We start from the raw sequence: 19,547 nt of genomic DNA on the forward strand, positions 1-19,547 counted from the left end.
TGAAGCACTTACACTGAATCACACGTGTTCGCGGCGCATGCATTGCTCGCATGCGTACCTGAATACGAAAATCGCGCGATACTTAAAACGACACTCCCGACATTGCAGGCGAATCGAACCGAACTGTCCAAGCTGCGACGTTACGCGCGAATTTCGTCCGCGTTTCAGACGACCACATTTATCAATTGGGGCACGATTCTCTCAAAACAGAGGGCAAAGGTAAGCTCGAAGAAGATGAGGTGCGATTAGTCATGCAATCAACCGACTAGATACAAGACATCTGAAAAGCAATCGGTAGCGTTTGACTAACTCCGGTAGCCGTCCTCGACTACCTTTGACAGTCCGGCTATCTGTACAACTAGAGCGCTGCACGTAGAACCGAAGATTGCCCTGCCGTAGTCGAGATTTTATGATTGAAACCGACCTTTCCCTCCCCCGAGCCAAGCCCAAAGTCAAAAAAAATCGTGTCCCAATATTTGTCATACAGCAAAAATGCGTTCATCTATAGATTCGCTATAACTCTCGGCATTAACGGCACTCCCGACGCGCATTTTGTTATACTATACGACGGAACGAATATATTTTGTAGCACCGATTACGCGCACAAAGTTGATCTGTAAAATAAAAAAATAAATGCAGATTAGTGTTTGAAATAATTAATATTAATAAAATAATTACTGCGCACATTAAACTTTATATTCGTTTGTTTATGCACACGTCTAAACAAAGAATTAAATTTTTAAATTTAAATTTAACTCAAATTTACTTGAAATAAATTAAGGAATATAATTGTATTATTCACTTAAGCTTCTGAAGCTTTGTTACATCATATTGTGATCATTCTGTGTGTAATACGGATACATAGTTTTATCTTTTATTTTAATCAAAATAGCTCTTTGATTGAAACAATACTGGTGTTTTAAATCAGCCCCTGCACTATTATTTAAAAAAAATAACGTTTTTAACGATAAATTACTTACCACAATGTTGTTTTGCCGTCGCCTGATGCCTCCTAGGCCTCCTCCTCCTCTCAATTGTCCATCGATGGCTGCTTTTTTTTGGAGCACTCATTCGCGAAAACACGGTTAATTACAAACGCGCGATCTTTGTCATGATGACAAAGGTAAACTCGAAAAACGCGATCGTGCGAGGCTACAATTCGATATATAGCAGAAGCAACAGCAGAGAAGAGAAATTGAAAATTGCGTAATTAACTTTTCGCTTTATCCGTCGCGACTATGTTACATGTAAACTACTTTTCGTGCTTTTCGCACATGAGAATTAATACAAATTAGTAATTAGTTGTAAGGAATAATCTTTAATATGTGTCTTCATTTGAAAAGTAATACGGTAAGGAGAGCGATACGAAAAGACTCATTGCCGTCTGCTCTGGTTCAGTGTCCTTGGGCAAATGGTAATAAGGTTATAACGCGCTAAGGGTACGCCGCGATGTAAATCGCAAGAAACAAAACTCTCCTTGACGACACGCGCTAAAGCATTTCGATGCTAGCTCGCGATGTCGGGGATCGTTTTTGTTTTTCGTGATCTACGGCACGGCGTATGTTGTCTTGCGCGCTATCACCTTATTCACATTCTTATTCGAATACGTCACAGAGCAAGCAAAAATTTTTCTTTAATATTCTTCTTGCCGTATTATTCCTCACAATCACAACAAATATTAGATTATTTCCTACAAATAATTGTCGATTTATATTACATCTCATGTACGGGAAGCGCGAAAAACTTGCAATAGTGGTTTAGGTATAGCATAGCTGCGACGAGTAGTAAGCAAAATTGACTGCACAATTTTCGATTTCTCTTTGCTGTCGTTGCCTGCTGTGAGAATCAAATAAATCATAGTTTCATACAATCGCGTATTTTTCGAATTTTCCTTTATTATGATATGACAAAGAAAAGCGCGATTGCATGAAACTATGACCCGTTTCATTCTCACAGCAGGCAACAACGATAGAAAGATATCAAAAGTTGCGCAGTCAATTTTGCTACCATTCGTCTTGGCTATGATATACCTAAGTTATTTTTACAAAATTTCCGTGATTTCCGAAGATGAGAAATAGTATGAATCGGCAACTTTTGTTTGTAGAAAATAATCTTTTAATATCAATCGCAATTACGATTTGAAAAACAATATGATAAGGAGAACGATACAGAGTTATTTCCGCTGCGAATGCCGTCGTGCGAATGTGAGCAAATTATTACACGCAAGAACAATAAGTACGCAAGACAACAGCGCGCGCACGCGTCTTAGATCACGAAAAATAATTTTCGACGCTAGTGCCGAAATTACTCACATGTAGTATTAGGGTTTGTTTTTGAATTTTGTTTACATCACGGCGTACGTGCTCTCTGTTTTTTGCGTGTTATTATCTTACCAGAGCAGCAAAAGTTTCTTCGTATCGTACTTTTCACCATATTAATTCTCAAATAGCGATCGCGATACATATTAGAAGATTATTTTCTACAGTAAAATCCCGATTTATATTAATTCACGCACACGAAAAACATGGAAAGTAGTTTAGGTATAGCATAGTCGCGACGAGTTAAGCGAAAAATTAATTACGCTGTTTTCAATTTCTTTTTTATGCCATTGCTCTGCTATGTGTCGAATAGTAGCCTCATGCGCGATCGTGTTTTTCGAGTTTTCCTTTGTCGTTATAACAAAGTGTCGCGCGTTCATAATTAACCGTGTTTTTGCGAGTGAGTGTGGCATAAAAGAGCAGCCATCGATGGATAGTGAGGAGGAGGAAGCCCAGGGGGTATCATGCGACGGCGGAGCAACTATAAAGGTATTGTATAATATATAATTTATTATTTATTTATTATCTATTTGAAGAATACTTATCTTAATGATTATGCAGTACTTTTTTCACATGTGATATAACTAACTATATGTATAATATAATATGTACCAAATGTATATTTTAGACTATTTAAAAAGGATTAGAATTTTCAGTAAAATATCTATACTATTTAATATTTATAAATGGCAAATATTTTTTACATGTTTAAAATTTTTAATTATTGCTTTAATTTAAACATTATTTTGTATTTTATAGATTAACGTAGACTACAACTCCACTGTACATCGTGTACCGGTGAGTAAAAATCAAATTATTCTTGTTTTATTAAAGTATTGTTATATTAAAGTAACGGATTTATGAAAATTATGTTAATGAATGTAGATATGTTTATGAAGTAAAAAGAATTCAAAATTAAAAGTATTAAAAAATATTAAGTAAATACAATATTTCATAGATCTGTTGCTTTAAGATGGATAATCAACGAAAAATTAATTAATATTTCACTTTGGAATTCATGCAATTATTTGTCGCTTTATTATATGTATAATGAAGATATACATAAGCTTATAAAACAATCTTCTTTGCTACTTTCATTATTTCGTTATTTTATCATAAAATGTTAACTACGAGATATAAGATTGACTGAAAATTTTAAAATACACACAGAAAGAAAAAAGAGAAAACATAGAAAATACTTTTTATAAAATTTTAAGTTAAATATAAAGTTTTTAGTTAAATTTTTCTTTATGGTGTTTTCATACGTTAAATAGAGCTATACTAACAATAAGTATACTCTACAAGTCTAAGAAAGAAGGGTTTGTGGATTTATTTATGAAATATTCATATACTATTTTAAAATATATATTAGACATTCTATTGTGCATGACGCTTATTTTAGAGTCTTGCAATTTATTATAAAACAAACTTTGCAGAAAAATTTGTCTTAATACATAATGCACAAATCTAAACAAATCTAGTTAATATATTTCTGACATTAAAAGTTTGGATTGGACAATATATATTTAATTTATGTAAGATTAACGTTTATTCATAAATGTACAGAGACTGCCAACCAAATATCTATCAATAAATACATGTATACAATTAATTATTCTTTTCCGCGGATACTGTGATTACAAATTGAATGAAATACAAAATTATTGCGGAGTTTCCTCGATATGAGTGCAAAGAGCGTAACGACGAGATACGTTCAATTATTCTTTTCCAATCAATAATCTAACATATTTTGCAAACTATAAACTTTTCTATAGTGATAATTGCTATAAGTAGATAAGTTGATTTTTATACAATGAATGAGTCGCTGTACAAGATCTTACGTGAATTGTTGAGAGTTCTAAAATTCCACGTTACTGATTACTAGAATCGTATATAAAATTATCGAACTATTGATTTTTCATGCGCATATTTTCCCACAAATCGTTTTTTAAATTTTATTTTTACAAAATGCCGTAAATAAATCTCCGATGATCACATAAACTAAAAGTGTTTGTTGAATAAGAAATTTGCCTTGTATAGAAAGATACAAAACTGGCACAATCGTGAAAGTTCATACAAAAATTCAGTAAATAAAAAAATACAAAAATTTTAGAACAATAAATTACAAAATTACAATTCTAGCAATCTCGATTAATTATACTGAACGATATTCAGTCTAACATATTATAAAAACTATGTATGTACTTTGAGATAAAATGTAATTATAAAGAATTATAGCGTTCGTATCAATTTTAACTGCAATATAATTACAAAGAAATTTGCAAATTTTTTTTCTAACGTCTAACGCGATTAAAAATTCTTTGTGATTATTCGAGAACTAAGGATGTATAATATATATGATTGTTAACAACAAAAAAAAAGCTATTAATAACATTCTTGTCAGTACGTCTTTTTTGTATTTACCAAGTAACACTCTGCCAATACGAAATTACACATTAAACAGATGTTAATTGAACAAAATTTGATTATTATTACATAAAATAATTTTAGTTTAATTATAGGAAAACTTTCGATACTTTCACTTTGATTAAAACAAAGATAATTTGATCTTTACTCACCGGTACATGATGCGCAGCAGCAGAGTTGTCGTTCTGTTGATCAGCATAGTTGATCTATAAAATACGAAAATAAATCAAGATTATAGTTGCATTCAAAATAATGAGTATTTTTACAATATTTTCAACAAATGAATGATTTATTATTTACCGTAAAGTTGCTCCGCCGGTGCCCGATGCTCCTCCTGAGCCTCCTCCTCCTCTCAGTGGTCTCCAAAGTATTTACACGCGATCGCGACGTTGATACAAAAATCGCACGGCACTTTAAACGGCACTCCGCGTTTTATATTACTGTGAAATTACGGCGGAACGATATTATAATAATCATACGATATTTTAGCCGACACTCCCGACGCGTATTTTGTCATATTAGGACAAAAGTTAAACTCGAATATCGCTCATCGCACGGAATACGTGTTCGACACGTTGCCGTGTACGCAGCAGGTAACGTTAGAAAAGGGGGAGGAAGATGAAAAACTGTGAGGAGTAATAAGGATTGGCGGTAGTTGGGAGAGATAACGCACCGATACGCGAACGGTCTGTCTCACTCAAAGTGTCGCCGTGCGAATAGTAACAGTCCAGGAGCAAGGATTTATTTGTATAAGCTCGTGTCGAAGGGTAATTTAGGAGTAGGGGAAAAGAATGTGCCCCCCGATAACACGTGCGAGAGAGAAAGCGTGGCAGTGAGGGAGAGAGGACATAGAGCTTGTAGACTACAGAGCGTATGTAAACAACCCCACCAAACTTCCCCGCGCTGTGAGTCAACGAAATTCCTACGTACTCTATGTCCTCTCTCCCTCACTGCCACGCTTTCTCTCTCGCACGTGTTATCGGCACATTCTTTTCCCCTACTCCTAAATTACCCATCGACACGACCTTATACAAATGAATCCTTGCTCCTGGACTGTTACTATTCGCACGGCGACACTTGAGTGAGGCAGACCGTTCGCGTATCGGCGCGTTATCTCTCCCAACTACCCCCAATCCTTATTACTTCTCACAGTTTTTCACCTTCCTCCCCCTTTTCTATCGTTACCTGTTGCGTACACGGCAACGTGTCGAACGCGTATTCCGTGCGATGAGCGATATTCAAGTTTAACTTTTGTCCTAATATAACAAAATACGCGTCGGGAGTGTCGGTTAAAATATCGTATGATTATTATAATATCGTTCCGCCGTAATTTCACAGTAATATAAAACGCGGAGTGCCGTTTAAAGTGCCGTGCGATTTTTGTATCAACATCGCGATCGCGTGTGAATACTTTGGAGACCACTGAGAGAAGGAGGAGGCTCAGGAGGAGCATCGAGCACCGGCGGAGCAACTTTACGGTAAATAATAAATCATTTATTTGTTGAAAATATTGTAAATACTCATTATTTTGAATGCAACTATAATCTTGATTTATTTTCGTATTTTATAGATCAACTATGCTGATCAACAGAACGACAACTCTGCTGCTGCGCATCATGTACCGGTGAGTAAAGATCAAATTATCTTTGTTTTAATATCAAAGTAAAAGTATCGAAAGTTTTCTTATAATTAAACTACAATTATTTTATGTGAAAATAATTAAATTTTGTTCAATTAACATCTGTTTAATGTATAATTTGGTATCGGCAGTGTGTTACTTGGTAAATACAAAAGAAACGTACCGACAAGAATATTATCAATAGCTCTTTTTTGTTGTTAACTATCACATATATTATACGTCCATGGTTCACGGATGATCACAAAGGGTTTTTAATCACGTTAAACGTTAAAAAAAATTTGTAAATTTTTTCGTAATTATATTGGAGTTATAACTGATACAAACGCTATAATTTTTTATAATTACATTTTATATCGAAGTACATACATAGCTTTTATAATATGTTCGACTAAATATAATGACATTTATAAATATTAAATAGTATAGATATTTTACTGAAAATTCTAATCCTTTTTAAATAGTCTAAAATGTATATTTGATATATATTATATTATATAGTTAGTTATATTACACGTGAAAAAAAATGCTGCGTGATCATTAAGTATTCTTCAAATAGATAATAAATAAATAATAAATTATATATTATACAATACCTTTATAGTTGCTCTACCGTTGCATGATGCCCCCTTGGCCTCCTCCTCCTCTCAGTTATCCATCGACAGCTGCTCCTTTTTGGAGCACTCACTCGCAAAAATACGGTTAATTAAAATCGCGCGATATTTTGTTATAATGACAAAGGAAAACTACGGAATAACGCGATCGCACGAAGCTACGATTTATTCGACAGAGCAGGCAGAGGAGAGAAACCGAAAAATGCGTTGTTAGCTTTCTGTTCTACCCGTCGCGGCTATGCTACACCTAAACTACTTTCTATGTATTCCGTGGAAGTGAAATAGTATTAATCAGCAAATATTTCCAGAAAATAAATTTTTAATATCTATTGTGATCGCGATTTCAGATGTAATCTGGTAAAAAGAATAATACGGAGTAAATTTTCGAGGCCTGCTCTCTTTAAATGTCGCCGTGCGAATAATAAAAAGATAATTGTATATCGCAGTAATATATATGTATTGTAACGTAGGTCATAAAAACAAAATCATATCACGCGTTAACATATTTCGGTTGTAACTCGTAATGCGGAAGTTTAGTTCTGTTGTTTGCATACGCGCGCCGTTATCTTGCGGACCTCCTAATATTCGTTTTGTTTTTGCGACTTACATTACGATATACATACTCTGTTTACTCCGTAATAATACTTAAAATTTATTCCGTATTATTCTTCTTACCGTATTACATCTGAAATTGTTAGCTTCGTGCGATCGCGTTATGCCGTAGTTTTCCTTTGTCATCCAAAATATCGCGCGATTTTAATTAACCGTATTTTCGCGAGTGAGTGCTCCAAAAAGCAGCAGCCATCGATGGATAACTTGAGAGGAGGAAGAGGCCCAGGGAGCATCATACGACGGCGAAGCAACTATAAGATATTGTTTAATAATTTATTATTTATAAATAATCTGCTATTTGTAGAGTATTTATTTTAATGGTCATGCAGTATTTTACATTGCTATATAATATAATAAGTATTAAATATATATTTTGAACTATTTAAAAATAATTAGAATTTCCACAATAAAATATCTGTACTATATATTTAATATTTATAAATGTTAAATATTTTTTACATATTTATAAATTTCAATTTTAATCATTGCTTTAATTTGAATATTATTTTGTATTTTATAGATCAACATGAACTACAACTCCGCTGTTGCGCATCATGTATCGGTGAGTAAAGATCAAATTATCTTTATTTTAATGTCAAAGTAACGAAAGTATCGAAATTTTTCTACAATTAAACTAAAATTATTTGATCTGATTAGCCTATGAAAATTATTCAGGGAATTAACTGAGTAATTACATGTTAAATGAAGGATATTTTAATAACTGTGTAGTAAAAAATTCTCAAAAAATTTGAAATAATGCTTTCTAACATTGCATATATTTATTTCTTAAAGTTTCAAATAAATCTCGAATAATTGAGAAATTGTTGGAACTACATACCTTAAAATGGATAATCCATGATAAATTAATTGATACTCGACTCTGAAATTCATGCAATTATTTATCACGCTTTATTATATAACGAAGATGCAGAGCTTATAAAATACTACATTACTACATTACTACTTTCTTTATTTTGTTATTTCATTACATTACAAAATGTTTACTATCAAATTGTCTGAAAATTTTTAAATAAATTTTTATTCGAAAATTCGTCTATCCGTCCATTGAATAATTTTATTTAATATACAGTAAAATATTGTGTAACTACTAAATATTCCGTCGCAAAAGAAACTTTTACTTTTACTCAATATAGCGAATTCCTCAAACACTTAAATAAAGGGAAATAATAATATTAAACAAAAGAGATCTGTAAGCTTTTCACGAAAAAGCAATCAGAATGTATCGCTTTCAAGGGAGATATTTTTCTCTCTAATAAAATCTAATATTTTTAAATATTTAATTGCCAACAATAAATTTTATTTGCTTATCGTGAGAGTTGGCATATACGTGTGCTGGTATGGCACAAGTCGGTATACTTATCGAGATCAAACTGAATTTACTGATGATGGTACAGAGTACAATGTACCATCATATAAGCTTCTATCTATTATTCTCTTTTCAAAAACGATACCAAAATTTTTTTAGAGAATGTAACAATAATATAATTATCAATGTTAATGACTTTGATAATAATCTAATTTTGTTCAGTTAACATCTGTTTAATATGTAATTTGGTATCGGCAGAGTTTTACTTGGTAAATATGAAAGAGACGTACCGACAAGAATATTATCAATAGCTCTTTTTTGTTATTAACTATCATATATATTATACGTATATTGAGTAGTTTAAAGAATCGCATATAAATAAATAAAATTAAAAATTAACTTTTTATAATTAAATTTTTATCTATCTTTATATCATTATTAATTAAGTTTATACATATAAAAATTCTCAAAAAAAAAAGAGAATTGTTAAAAATGATAGTCATTTGACTTCGTCGTATTTAAAGATCTTTATTTCAACAGTAACAAAGTAGCACATTTTTTTTACATCCGTTACTGTTGAGATGCAGATATTTAAAAAAAAACTGACAAGTCTTTATCTTATCTATCACTAAATGTACATGTAATTTTCGCAATTACCATCTTCGATTTGTACGATAAGATTCTCTTGATTTGGGCACAGGTATAAGAAAATAATCATTTCACTTGAGTCTTTTAAATACCATTGTATTTCTCTTTGCCGCGGCGAATGTGTGTACAGAAAATTACTATGCGAATTATCTAAGCGAGGATTCGTAGTTATCACGTTTTGTACAATATATATAATGGTACAATAATGATGATAATAATAATAAGAATAATAATAATTAATTTATCGACAATGATGACTGGCGAAAGAATGATAATGATGATGCTTTAATGAACAATGACGAATGATGATCGATGATGGTAATTAATATTAAACGCCTGAAGTTTTTTTCTCGCACGCGCACGTATACGCTCTTTTTCTGTCTGTCTCTCTGTCTCTCCTTTACTAGTTCCACCTCTTTGGCTTGTGTACATTTTTGTGACTCTGTTCGTATATAATATAAATAATTAATGTTACTATTATTACTAGTCAGTGTGTGTTCACGCTGTCTCTCTTACGAGTCTTTGGATTTGATCGTTATCAGACATCTCGGAGTCTCGTTACAGAACAGAAATCGCGCGGCCACTGCTCGCTCAAACGCATTTACATAAAATTGGTCTGGGTTTTACATTTAATCGTATCTGTCGTTCGAACGCAAACTTCTGCTGATTAATTAAACAACTAATTAACTGATTTTGCATTTACATATATTCGCATTCTTAATTCGGATAATTTCACGATCGATTACAATGGTTGTATTTCTCAATTATTACATAAAGTCGCAAGCAGAAAATTGATAAACCGATGATAATTTATTCGTAAACACAATGTCTCTGCTGAACGGTAACTATGTTTTCTGTTCGTAATAATCGCTGTTTGTTTCACGGGATTAATTAGAAAGTTTTGCTCTCGTAGAATATTAAAGAGAAAATTCAGATTCATACGACGTGAGTGAACGCGCGCTTCCCACTTCTATTTCACACACGAAATTGTTTTCCGACTTCCATATTCTCTATTTCACAGATTCTCACAGACGCACATTCGACTCTTGGCAACATGTATTTAAACAACAACATATTTCAATTCAATTATACGCTGAGTTAATTTCAAACATTTTGTTGAAATTTGCTCAAAATGTTAACACCATTGTTTTTCGATAGTTAAATTGTTCCTTGAATACTACAAATGTAAATTAATATTGTATATACTTTGAAAAAAATACCATTCATTAATTAGATCAGAAATAATAAACAGTAAAAAAAAGTTTATGCTTCGAAAAAATAAAAGTAATCTTTATGAATGAATTCTTTAAATTAAAAAAAAAAAACTGAATAAATTGGCGTCAGAAAAAAATTAAACATATGTAACACATAACGTGTAACATATAGATCATCACTCTATTACCGAGGAAATTTAATTTTTCCGCATGGGTTCACAAATTAATATAAGTTTAAATACTAATAATATGGTTGCGGGTTAATGGCGAAATTTCAGAAAATATCCCAGGCGAACGGCGGTCTCGCCGAAATTGTCGGCCGTCGCAGGTGTTGCCGGGGTCGCAGGTGCGTCTGTGATGCGGCGGCGCGCCTTTGCTGTATTAAGCGGGCTAATTAAAAACAAGACGAAATGACGAACGAACAGACTGGGAGGCTCCTTCGCGCGCGCGCTCAGTTCTCTCCACTTTCACCAATAAATAATACTCAATGACAGTGACACGCACAATATAAAAATTAACGGCTCGCGTTTTTTTTTTCAGCCGATCGCTTAATCACTCGATCGAAGATCGCACAGTCAGAGAACTAAAAATTGTACGGGATAAAACGCGCGCTGCTTTCCGCTGGACCATTATGTATCGCTTTTTGTTACCGGCGCAGAACATATAATAGAATATAATATTAAAATACGGTAACATACGCTCTCGACGCACTTTCGGCCGAACATAGTTTTTTTTACGTAGCTTGTGCGACCTTTTTTCACATTAATTAAATAATAACAACATATATGTATATATACTTGTATATAATATATAATATACATACTATATACAAGAGAATAATAAATTAATTGAACACTAATGACCGTGGTCGTCGATGCGTTAAAAAAAAATAGATTGCAAATATTAAATTATTATACATCGCGATCATTTCGATTCGCGGACATCGATACATAACAGATGAGCATCCTCGCTTCAAATGCCCGGATCGTGATAAGCTCAATATATAATATTTAACTTATTGGCGAAACTATACTGTGAAAAAGTGGTCGGCAAATAGAAGTTTGCCTGCGGAATAGTTTCATATTTCAAGTTATAGAGAACACATGTACGGTGATATGTTTTTCTCGATGACTTCGAAAGATAAATGTTACGTAAAAAAAATATAGTTGGCAGTAATATATGCATTTTGTCTTGGCGTAGTTGAGAAATTAATTAAATTAAGGACGATTCGATAAATTCAATAGGGAACAATAAGCCAATAAGTTAACACTTGTGCTATCGCAGACTTCACGATCCTCGATCGTTCGATCGCTACGAATAAACATAATAGTACGTACTCGCGCATAACTCTTTGATTTAAATATATTACGCACACACAATATACACATACGCATACATACGCAATCCTCACACACATTCGAATACACCACCCCCTGATCTTTATATAAATAAAAAAAAAGAGAAGAAAAAATATAGTGCCTAAGCTCAAGCTTTCGCGAATCGAGTGCCAGCGGTGTAAATTAAAGTCCCGGATAGTTTCGAGCGAAGCATAGTTTCCCCGGTGTTGTTCTCTTATTTGTTTCGCTCATTGGACACTCGGACCGGAAATCCGATGACGCTTTTGATAGGGTGAGAAATACACGCGCCAGTAAGAAAATTCGATTCCGACGTAACTTTGACGGTTGCTGTTAAGTTCGTGATGAGAGCGGGAAAAGAGCGAGCTCTGGCGAACTCGAGGAAAAAATTCGACGGGAATTTATCTTGCCCAGCGTAATGTCGATATAGCGTATTTCCGACCCACGTTGCTGGATGTATACAATCAAAGTATAATTTTGATATTTAGCTACATATTTCGCGGGTTGTTTGCACGAGGGATTTAGAACGACGTATAATTTATACGCATGTTCGAGTTACCAGGCGTATGTAAATAATTATGCGTCGCGCGCGCTCTTTGGCATCGTCATTTAACCCGACAGTGGATTAATAAAATGGAAATCATACGTCATAAATGTTGTATGAAGTTCCTAAATTATGCATTTCTCCGTTGGTACGTTAATAGCCGGCGGATCGACACCTGTTCGATTTTCCCGGGGAAAAGCGGCTCTTTTTGACCAGGGTTGGATCTCGCCAATGCATAAATTACTGTTAACAACGACGGTAATTAATGGAAGCTCAAATCGATCGGTCGTTATGAAAGCTTCGGACTATTTCAAAAGAACTCAAATCGTTGCCGCATTTATGAGACAAATCGAATTAAACATTTAACAAGGCATCGGCGTACGGTACGAAAATCACGTTCAATTTATCGATGTAAACTAAATAATTTGCAATTACATTGCAACAGCGTTTGATAATTTATATTTCAGGAACAACATTTGCCGACAAATTACGCGTTTGAAAAATAAAAACTTTAATTCACTTCGCGTGATTCGCCCGACGAGCTAATCAGGCTTATTCCTGCGTATTAACGTATGAAAAACATAATTCAATTTCAAATTAATCTCTCATCTAAATTAATTTCACCCTTCTTTCATTTATTACATATTTCGCAAGAGTGTCGCGTGATCGAGCTCGTAAAATCAACGAAAGATCTCGGTTCGCCCGTAAGTGAAAAGAGCATATTTCCCCCGCTATCTGATTGCAATTAGAAACACTCGCGGACCCGATAAGCGCTCGCTCGCGTTTGCGATCTCTTCGGGCATAATTGCTGCGTCTAGAACCGTGCGCGCAATACAACAGCCGCTATTATTAAGAGAGCGTCACTTTTGCTCCCCTTTTGCATTCTTCCGCGTTTGCGCCAAGTACACATTCACCGGCTGACACAGCCAGCCGAGCCAGTCGTTCGAAACCTCTCTCCTTCGTCTACTCGACTCTTTTGAGCAACCACCTTTTGGACGCTCTTCAGCGTCCTCTTCTCGCTCTCTCAGTGTTCTCGAACCCTTAAACCTCCTAAGATCTCTCCTCAGCTGCCTCCTTTTCCCGCTCTCCCACCTTTTCTCGTGCCACCTCGCCCTCAGCGTCACCGGGGGGGGTCTCGACCTTCTTTCGCCTTAAAGCGAGTTACATAGCCGTCGGTACCTTAAGTTAGGATCTGGCGTTAGCTGCCTTCGCGGGTACTAATTGACTAGCATCGTTAATTACTCTCGTTTGATCTCTCGCCCGCGCTCGATTCGCCGCTCTTCTCTCTCCGAGGACTACTTTTCCTCCACCCTATTCAGATCGTGCTACATGCCAGCACTGAAAATTACTTTTTTCCTTGATGCCAGAAAAATACGACAGCAATATTAACAATAATAATAATAAAAATAATAATAATATATTACTGTTTCATACTAAATCTTACGTATTATTTGGTATCGTATATTAACGCCATTAGTAACGTTATGGTATCGCGGTATGCGATGTAAGTAATACATTAATTTGATTCCCGTCGAAACGAGGAAGAATTCACCGGGCAGAATTTCGAGTCTTCCTCCTGAACGTTACGTACTATTCTAAATCGCATACGTGGGAAAATAATTTTCCGTCGTCGACCCGTTGACGATTTTTCGCGTATTACATCCCGTGGCACTCGCGCGGGTTTTCCCGGCGTCAAGAAAAACGCCGAAAAAGTTCCAGATTGAACTTTCGTTTCGTACACATGAAATCAGCGGGCGACAGCTGGTTCTCTTCTTACGAAAAATAAATATAGGATCTCGGGGGAATATATTTGCGCTCGCCATCGCTAGGAATGCGACGGTAATCGCTAATTAATTGTTATACAAGAACACACATACGAAGTGAAACGCGCCACGGACGCGTTCGCCGTTCCGTTATTTCGCGAGAGGCGCAGCGACGAAAAACGAGGCATTTACGTTGAACGGAATTTACGTCACGCGAAATTGCGTTAACGGCAGACTTGAGGAAACGAAAGGCGCATTTCGCGCTAAGTCGTATTACAAAATAGGCAGTGCGTCAGGCTATCTCGACAATCGAACAACCTACACAGCTAAACACTAGAGAGACACGTACCGCGACTATCCAAACTGCTACACAGACTTTGGCTCGTATTTGCAACTTTGTTCAGCGTTTAGCTTGCGATTTTGAACTTTGTCAAAATCACCGCGCATTCAACGCTAAATGAGTCGTTGGGCAAAGTTAAATTTTCGATATTTTGAGAAACAAATATAAATTTCGAATGAACTTTAATTACTAGTATTCTAATTCTTATAATTTTATAAAGAAAAGGAAATTTTTTCTTACATCGTGAAAAGTCATCAATTTAAACCGAATTATCTGAAGCGGCTTAAACGCGCCTATGTAAATGTGCAGTAAATTTAACATGAACAGTTTATGGATAAATAAATATCCTCTCGGTGGAAATGAAATAGCAATGGTTAAATGCGCGGTGAAAATACCCGTCTAGACGGCCCCCATTGAATAAGCCGCAACGGGCGCTAAACGTGCCAGCTGGGGATACAAGCCATCGATGGTGGAGTTATCGTTTGGGTCGCACGTCACGCGGCCGGTAATCGCTCGATCCGATTCCGAAGACACGATATGATACGATGATAAATTAAAGGTGAGGAACATATGTCGCGTGTGACTATGTACACTAAGCGTGCTCTCCCGAGAATGTGCGGCTCCTCTCTTCCCTCTTAAATACAATATGTATATTTGTATATGTGTGTATATACTTACGAGACAACGACGCGAAACGACTAGACTGTGACCCGACTCGAACTCTCTTCCTTCTCTCCTCTCTTCCTTCTTTTTTTTCTTCTTTGCTCTGTCTCGCGCCTCCTTTTCCTCCTCCTCACTCGCGTCAAACGCTCCCACACACCACACACGCACACACACACATACATACATAAACACATTCAGCGAGTCCCTACATTATATACAGATATTTACAGTGGTATACAATTAATGCGCGTTAATGATCGCGCGCGCGAGCAGATACGCCGTCGGGGGGATTCTGCGAGGACATTAACGAGCAACCGTTGGTCGAAAGCGCGGATTGTGACCAAAAACCGACCAACTTGTCGGACAATTGTTGTTTTAGCGTAGGCTCGATCGCCGTTGCATTACGCGTTATTACATCTATCAGGTGGAAAGCTTGCGAGCTCTCGCGAAAATCACAACCGCGTGAACAGCAGTGTGCGCCGAAACGTTCGAAGCACGAGTGCCGTTTATATACACGATTGACGGTCCAATGTTTATTCAGAAATATTATCCTTTTGCAATATATTAAATAGTATCTCTTTACAATGACGCGGCATTCGTTTCGACGACATTGCACGTCGGTTTTGATTTTCGCGGAGTTGGAGAAGTTTTTTTTTTTAAACCTTTTGCGGGAAACCCGTCGCGCCGGTTCCTCAAGGATTTATAACGATGACGTGGGAAAAATGCAACGGCTATTTGGATGAGCTTTATGACTCGATGAATTCGCACTCCTATAGTGATCGATCTGCAGTACGCGGTAATATATACGAATATTCGAATACACAGTGGCGAATCTTCGTTGTGATCTTTGTTTTCCTTTCTCTCCTTCAATCTACTCATTCTCGCGAATGCATTAACGAAGATACAATACGTAAACTTGACAAAGTGTACAATTGCGAAACGTCTATAGAAAGCGTCGAACTATGATTACAAAAGTTTGAGAAGCAGACTTTTTCAGTACGGAATAAATTTACTTCGTTGCAACTTGAAACGTTTCCGCAACAAAACGAGTCTTAGCGGACGTAACAGTGTAAAAAAAATAATTATTATTATTTTACACAGTTCATAAATAATACTTACATCGTTTTCTACGAACACTTCGCAATTATTCGCACGATTCAAATAGCGATATTCTGCGCACTACTGCCGAATTAGTAGATTAATTAGAAGCTCTATGTCTTTCTTCCATACAATTTTTTCGCCGTCTCGTACCTGATCATTCATTGCGTTTGAAAAAAATCTCCCTCTAGGGGGAGCTTTTCATCATCGCATTCCGCTCTCGTGCGTTTCCATCCACGTCCACGAATTTGTCTCGCGTGCGTCGAGTGTTTTGAGAAGGGCTTCGAAGGTTTACCAATTTTCTCGACTGCCCCGCGGTTTTTGTCGTCTCCGCAGTTCTCCGCGGCGATCATTTGTACGATGTTTCATCGACCGCGGAGGATCCATTAAGTCCCAAGATCCATCCTCCCGCTTCTCTCTTTGCTTCTTCTTTGTTGCTTCTTTATTTCGTTGTTGTGCAATCTTTTCCTGTCTCTTCCTCCTCTTCTCGTCACCGAGCAAAGAAATTTCTTCAGCGACGCGACAAAAGATAGCGAGCGTCATCCACACAGTCGAGTATGATTCTTTGGTTTTTCCGAGGACGACAGGCGGCCGGTATTACGCGGAAATAAACGAACGACGAAAGTCACGAGGGAAAACTCGTCTCCTTCCCCGTATCTTTCCTCCGCATCTTGTCCGGATAGAAATGCGTTGTTCTCGCTCAAGAATTTCGTCCTTTCCGAACGACCGACCAGCTCGATTCTTTGGTTTTTCTTTAAAGACGCAGAAGAGTGAGATGACCGGACGACTAGACTCGCGATAACGCGACACTCTCTTCTTCTTCCAGGAAACCGACGAAGAAGATTATTTTCCATATTTCTCACGCGTGTCGCTGCAACGTTCTTCTCAACGACACGCGAAGATGTTTTAATCGCGGCAGATAGCTCGAGATATCGATCTCGTAACAATGACGCTCCCTTGCTCCGTTCATGGCGGGAGAGCACGAGCCGGCAATTTCTCATGATTATGCGTTCTTAAAATCGCCCGCATTCCGCCTTAATGAAGTAGCCCGACGATGTGTTTAAGAAGCTTCCGCGGGATTACGGAGCGGACGTTGTTTCGTCCGCGGAGACATTCATTCGATGCTCCTCTCCCCTCGCGTCTTCCTTCTTCTTTCCGGCGGTGCGCCGATCATCTTTTAATCGCTATCGCCCCGTGTGGAATTTTCTTACCTCTTAATGTTTAATCAGTAGCAGATTAATGTTTCTTCGCTCGCTTCTCGCTTCCTTCCGACGTGCGCTCGGTTGCTTCTCTCGACTATCGCGCGCGAACAGGCCGACTTGGAAGAAAATATATATGCTACGAAACTATTATGCGATCCCTTTCGCGCGGAGAGCGATCGAAGTTATGTTCCTCGGTGCGACGAATGACGGCCGACGACCTCGTCGCATGTCTCTGATTCTCTTCTCCGTCGCGTATTCCTTGCTTTCGGTGTCTCGGGAATGATCTGACTCTCGGTTCAGCGCGTTGTCGAGGATCCGCAGTATTTGACAATCCCTCTCAACATTGCACGAAGACACCGATCCCCCCCGCTTCTTCCTCCGTCTCTTTTTCTTCCTTTTCTTTTTCCACGGACAATCAGCTTCGCGTTACGTGTGCCTCGGCTGGCCGTACGCGAAGCTGACCTGGCGTCATGGATAGTCCGGATGCATCACATTGTACATGATCGCGAATATCGTGCAGGCGGCGTAGACACCGAGGGCGACCCACCAGAGTAGTTGCTCGTGTAACCGCTGCTCGAAGTTCTTCAGCACCAAGAGGCCGATCGTTAGGCCCGCCAGAGCGCCCGTCAGATGGGCGACGTACGACACTGGCGGGCCCATCTGCTCTGCCGCGTACCTGTCGTAAATCGCGAAACCCACGTCGGCGCTGGCTGTAATCAGAAAGATAAAGTTTTCGATGAACAATTTTTCAGAACTCAGAGTTGTTACGCGCGATTTCGACTCTCTTATCTTCCCACGCGTTTCGATTGATCGACAAACGCTTAATTTAATCATCGCAGCTTATGGTTTATCTGTTATTTTAACGGAAAACACTCGTGTATTTTTAATCATCCTATTTATCGGGTTTTAGATTGAAATTAGCCCACTTCTATCTATATTCTCTATAATATTCTCTACGGTATAAAATCCGCTGGTAAATTCAGCTAGCAAGCGCCAACAGATTGATATATTAATTTAAAATGACGCGGGTCAACAAGGAAAGGAAGGAAATAATAATGCTCTTATCGCAGCGTGTTCTCTCTTAAAGAGAGATATAAGACTCTCCGTCCTGCAAGGCACCGACCGATGGAACTGGTGCATAGGAAAGCAATAAGGAAAGCGCAAGATGAACAAGAAGGGAAGCAACAAAGCGAAAGAGAGCGGGAAAAAGTAAGGACGCTGCGAAAAGCCGAGCCGCCGGCTATTTGGTGAAAAGCTCTCGAAGTGTCGTCGAGAGAAGAGCTTTCCCGCAGCTTCCTCAGCAGCTTTTTTCTACGTCTGCGACCACTGTTGATGACTGCATAAGTCCAGTGTGTTCCCGTAAGAAATTCGCTTCTTCGTTTGTCAATGTAGAAATGAGCTTTGCGCAAACGGATCAACTCTCGTCTTTCAGACGCTATTAAGGATTTCTTCATCCTCAGTAACTTTTTATATTTCCCCTACAACGGCGTTTTTTGATCTTCTTAATAGATGGATATTATTACATTTCTCATAATCGTTATGACTAATTCAAAAGATCGGACTTTTCTCGGAAGCTTCCACTTTAATCAGTATAAAATATCGCGTCAGCATTAAAATCTTTACAACTGCGCAGGAAATCAAATTGCAAAACTGTACTTAATTGATAGCAATTTTCTAATTAATATTCATCGAAATTAAAATAACTTGAAATCGAAAATAAGATTTTATTATGCGTTTACAAAAAGAAATATTGGTTCCTGCCATTAAACGAACAATTCTGCGATTG

The 19,547-nt window shown here is 37.1% G+C and overlaps 1 protein-coding gene and 1 long non-coding RNA gene across 8 annotated transcripts in view; both read right to left on the reverse strand.

Annotated features, from left to right (window-relative positions):
• Nucleotides 1–126: 126 nt before the first annotated feature.
• Nucleotides 127–5,303, reverse strand: LOC137000646 (uncharacterized). Its single transcript, XR_010890913.1, has 3 exons — nt 5,046–5,303; nt 4,898–4,951; nt 127–614 (listed from the first exon to the last, which is right to left on the reverse strand). It is a non-coding gene; the product is annotated as an uncharacterized lncRNA (long non-coding RNA).
• Nucleotides 5,304–9,662: 4,359 nt separating this feature from the next.
• stet (stem cell tumor) overlaps nt 9,663–19,547 on the reverse strand; it is a 364,130-nt gene continuing 354,245 nt past the window's right edge. For all 7 annotated transcript variants that reach the window (XM_067358298.1, XM_067358297.1, XM_067358296.1 and 4 more), the window contains one exon: nt 9,663–18,471. In XM_067358298.1, the coding sequence (XP_067214399.1) occupies nt 18,230–18,471 (242 nt within the window). In that variant the 3' untranslated portion in view covers nt 9,663–18,229. The remainder of the gene's footprint in view (nt 18,472–19,547) is intronic.

The sequence above is a fragment of the Linepithema humile genome, chromosome 6 (genome assembly GCF_040581485.1).
Source record: "Linepithema humile isolate Giens D197 chromosome 6, Lhum_UNIL_v1.0, whole genome shotgun sequence".
Taxonomy (NCBI): domain Eukaryota; kingdom Metazoa; phylum Arthropoda; class Insecta; order Hymenoptera; family Formicidae; genus Linepithema; species Linepithema humile.